Raw genomic sequence first — 4,616 nt, 5'->3', positions numbered from 1 at the left:
CCCACCAGATGACTTATAAGTGGCCACTGCTGGCTCTTTCAGAGTTTATTTTAGCAACTTGTATTTTTTTGTGCCCTTAAAAGAAGATCCAGGGTTTGTTCCTCTGATTCGTTAACTCAGAAGTCATTAGCAGCTGCATGAAATCTCTGAAACAAGCTCTTTAAAAAAAAACACAAATAGCTGGCATTGGCTACTAAAAAGAATAACTAGTGTGCATGCTTGGATATGTTCATTACAAACTATACACTACCTCAGTTGGAATACCATATACTGGGTTTCCCCAAAAGTAAAACTTACCTCAAAAATAAGCCCTAGCTTGATTTTGGGGGTGGGCCTAATATAAGCCCTACCCCAAAAATAAGCCTTAGTTTTAGGGTGAGGCACCTAAAAATAAAGCTAGGGCAGGGGGAGGTGGAGATTACGATTGCAGCCAGGCCTCCCATGGATTGACTCTTTCCTTGCCGGAAGGAAAAGCTTCATTCTGCAGCTGAGAATGGAGCTGGGTCTGCATTTCGCAGAGGCCTTCCCGGAAGGTTTCTGCAGCCGAGAACGGAGCTATGGATTCATAGCTCCGTTCTCAGCTGCAGAGGCCTTTCCAGAAGGCCTCTGACTGTGAAATGCAGGTCGGAGCTCCATTCTCAGCTGCAGAATGAAGCTGCTCCTTCGGCCGCAGAAGAAGTGGCCGGCTGGCCAGGTCTGTCTGTGCTGCCGTTGCGAGGTGAGTGGAAAAGACACCCCCCCTCAAAAATAAGACCTGGCACCTCTTTTGGAGGCTAATAATAATAATAATAATAATAATAATAATAAGAAGAAGAAGAAGAAGAAGAAGGAGGAGGAGGAGGAGGAGGAGGAGGAGGAGGAGGAGGAGGAGGAGGAGGAACTGGAGAAGGTAACAAAATACAAAAGACCTACAAACAGAAATAGAAAGACTGTGGCAAAAGCAAGCAAGGGTACTACCAATAGTAATAGGTGCCTTGGCTGCAATCCCAAAACAACTGGAGCACCACTTGAACACCATTGGCATTGACAAATTCGCCATTAGTCAATTGCAAAAAGCGGCCTTACTAGGAACTGCTTCCATCCTGTGACGATATCTGTAATACCATCAAACATCCACATCTGCCTATCCCAGGTCCTTGGTAAGGACTCGATAGGTAGACAAAATGCCAAATCCAGTCTGAACATCTGGCTGACTGTGCGATGATCAATAACGATAATGATAATGATAATGATAATAATACCGGGTCTTATTTTCGGGGAAACATGGTAGTACCTGTATTTGGGCTGCAAAACTCAAGATGGCCATTAGCAGGCAGGAAGGAACATTTTCTGTATCTGTACTGCCACCTAGTGGTTCTCCAAATTTTTGTAGCCTAGACACATATTTTATCTTTAGAAGATTTTGAAAAAACAAGAGCATGCATTGTGCTTACCTTTTGTTAATTAGATTATTTTAGTTTAATTAACTTTAATATAGATCATTCATTGTAAATATAAAGACTATCCTTATTCTTTCTCCATATACAGTATATAACATACCATCTATACTTGGTATTTTGCAGCCACTAATCCTATTTGCATCATTCTGTAGATTCGAATATGTTTTGTATATATTTTTTTAATATTATTAATTAGAATTTTTAAAGCATTGCGTCAGTGTAACAGAGCTTAAAATAGCATAGATTAACAACTGGATAAGCTATTTTATCATAAGATACAGTTATCTGCCTTGCCTGGGCATCTAAATTTAACTGGTCTTCTCTCGTTGGCAGGAGTCCTTCTATGCAGCAAAGAAGGCCTTCAGACAGTTCAAAATGCGTGTTAGAAAGACACTGTCCCTCAGTTATTCAGGGCCTGAACCACTTGAAGATATGGTGATGGACTATATAATTCGTCAGGAAGATCTCTATGATGTTCAGTCCAGCGTCAGTGTAAGTCTGGGGCAAAGTGATATTGCTAATAAAACACTGCTGCTTTCATAAACTGCAGCTTCCAAGTAATCTACAAAGACAATTCCAGGCAGGCCATTTTACAGTATTCCAACCTTATTGCTGAGAGCACAAGTCATTGTTGCCAGGATATCTTTTCCAAGAAGGGCCACAATAGGTGTACCAGAACAAGGCTGACAAAGTAATGTAACCACCCCTGGCCTCCACCTCCTGATTAACTAGAAACTATGGATCCTGACCAAGCCTCTAAACCAGGGGTCTTCAAACTTGGCCCTTTTATGACTTGTGGACTTCAACTCCCAGAATTCCTCAGCCAGCGTGTCTGGCTGAGGAATTCTGGGAGTTGAAGTCCACAAGTCATAAAAGGGCCAAGTTTGATCTAAATGGTAGCCTGGGCTAGAATTATGTCACTGGACATCATTAACGTTGTTATATCCATTAGCCAACTAACGGTTTTCCTTGTCCAGCAGTTCCATTTAGAGGTTGAAAAACATCAGGGCCTGTCTTACCTAACTTAAAAGTGACCAAAGGATTTTCCACAAAAGTAACTACGGTAATATTTTTTTTCTGTCCTGGGTTACGTTTAAAACCAATCTAAAGGGATCCAGATTGTGTACAATACTTAATCCAAGACTTTAGACACATTGTCCCATCATCTTTTCCAGAACGTTCTTCCACTTAGGCTAGACTCCCTCTAGTCTCATTCCTCAGAGCTCATTTGTAAGCAAAGGAGAGCTAAAGTACAGCACGGGTGTCAAGGTCGATCGTGTCACGTGATGTAGCATGACATAGCGTGCCTTTTTTTTGCCTTTGTGGAGCTGGGCTGGGCGTGGCCTGTGCATGACACCCAGGCCACGAGGGCCGCCAGTTTGACACCCCTGAAGTACAGCAACTCAGTGGAGGAGTTGTGGCAGGCGGGAGACTTAACAAAATGGTTCCTTACACTGACCATCAGCTTGGTCTATGACAGGGGTAGGCAACCTTGGCTCTTTTATGACTCGTGGACTTCAACTCCCAGAATTCCTGAGCCAGCCATGCTGAGGGAAAAGGGAGAGGTTTCCAAGCTGAGCCATGCTGGCTCAGGAATTCTGGGAGTTGAAGTCCACGAGTCATAAAAGAGCCAAGGTTGCCTACCCCTGGTCTATGAGGAAGAAGTATTCACCAGCGATTATATCTCAAAGGTGTCATGAGAACTTGAGAAATCCACCAAGTCTAAATGTTAGAGCAATGAGATCCTTGGGATCCGTACGCCTCAAAATCTGTATCTTAGGCAAGTAATAAAGTACTATTTAATAAGACCTCAATAAGGTTAATTCTGTTATCAGTGTTGCCTGCGATACATTCCATAATGACATTCAGTATTATATGGCTCTTTCTGAGGCTGAGGATTAAATAACAATGATTATACTTTTCTTCTAATAAAATATGGTTTGTGTACCAGGAGTATTTGGAAGAGGAGGGTCAAAAGAGGACGGCAGCCATAACCAAGTGATTGAAGCCCTACCCCTTTATTTATGATGTATTAGAAAGGGGGCAGGGCTTCAATTCTGGGATTACGGCTGCCATTTTGCCTTTTTTGACCCTTCAGACACCTCTGAAAACATCTCCGTTCCTAACTATGTCTGACTTCATTGCCTCTTCAGCTGTATAGCTGTGGCAATAGGAAATCTTTTAAGTCAATCCCTAAAATAAAATTTTAGTGAAGTTCCACATAGTAAACTATTTCACTCATTTAGTTAAAAGTTAAATGGAAAGTATTACAACGTGGTTTGTGATCGATGCCAGTTATGTTGAGGGCTTGATTTTGAAAAAATAAATAAATAAATAAATGTTTAGGAAGCTACTTAGTCTTAACCCGGTCATCCTGTCATTTTTTTTTTATTATTATTATTATTAAAATTTATATACCGCCCTATCTCCCTTACGGGACTCAGGGCGGTGAACAGGCAATAATAAAAATCACAATAAATATTGAATAAAAAGCCTGCACTAAAATACCCCATATAAAACCCCTAACAAAGCCCAATCAAAACTACGCCAGGCTGGCCGCATGGAATAGATGGGTTTTCAAGGCTCGGCGGAAGAGGCGCAGGTCCGCAGTTGTACGTAGGTCGGGGGGGGTAGGTCATTCCAGAGGGCAGGAGCTGCCACAGAGAAGGCTCTCCCCCTGGGGGTTGCCAGCCGGCATTGACTGGCCGACGGCACCCTAAGGAGGCCCTCTCTGTGGGAGCGGACTGGTCGAAGGGAGGTATTTGGTAGGAGGCAGTCTTGCAAATACCTGGGTCCATTGCCATGGAGCGCTTTAAAAGTTGTTACTAACACCTTGAAGCGCACCCGGAAGGCCACCGGCAGCCAGTGCAGCTCGCGCCGGAGAGGTTCCAGTTTCAAATGGCCTATCTGCATTTATTTTTACTTTTTATTTTTTTGTAATTTCCAATTCGTTTTCTCCAAGGAAATAACCACACGTGTTTTATATGCTTTCAGGAAGTCATCCGTGCACTGAACATCAGTCCCAAGATTTCTGTCCCAGGAGTTGATTTCATCATGATTAGTAGTTTAATACGAGAGTTGTGCCGGATAGCTTTTTCCATGCAGACTCTTGATCCTCCCCTTGACGTTGCTTTTGGTACAGACGGAGAGCTGTTCAGCGAGTACAAGTAAGGGGAA

General features: G+C 42.8%; 1 protein-coding gene across 1 annotated transcript in view; it reads left to right on the top strand.

Moving 5' to 3' along the window:
* Positions 1-4,616, top strand: part of SPATA18 (spermatogenesis associated 18) — a 33,024-nt gene that overhangs the window by 22,367 nt on the left and 6,041 nt on the right. Inside the window, exons 8-9 of the mRNA XM_015825626.1 lie at positions 1,773-1,931; positions 4,434-4,606. Of these exons, the coding sequence (XP_015681112.1) occupies positions 1,773-1,931; positions 4,434-4,606 (332 nt within the window). The remainder of the gene's footprint in view (positions 1-1,772; positions 1,932-4,433; positions 4,607-4,616) is intronic.

Source organism: Protobothrops mucrosquamatus, unplaced genomic scaffold (assembly GCF_001527695.2).
Source record: "Protobothrops mucrosquamatus isolate PMUCROS unplaced genomic scaffold, P.Mucros_1.0 scaffold2731, whole genome shotgun sequence".
Taxonomy (NCBI): Eukaryota; Metazoa; Chordata; class Lepidosauria; order Squamata; family Viperidae; genus Protobothrops; species Protobothrops mucrosquamatus.
Note: the sequence above shows the minus strand (reverse complement) of the source record. Positions and strands in the feature narration are given on the sequence as shown.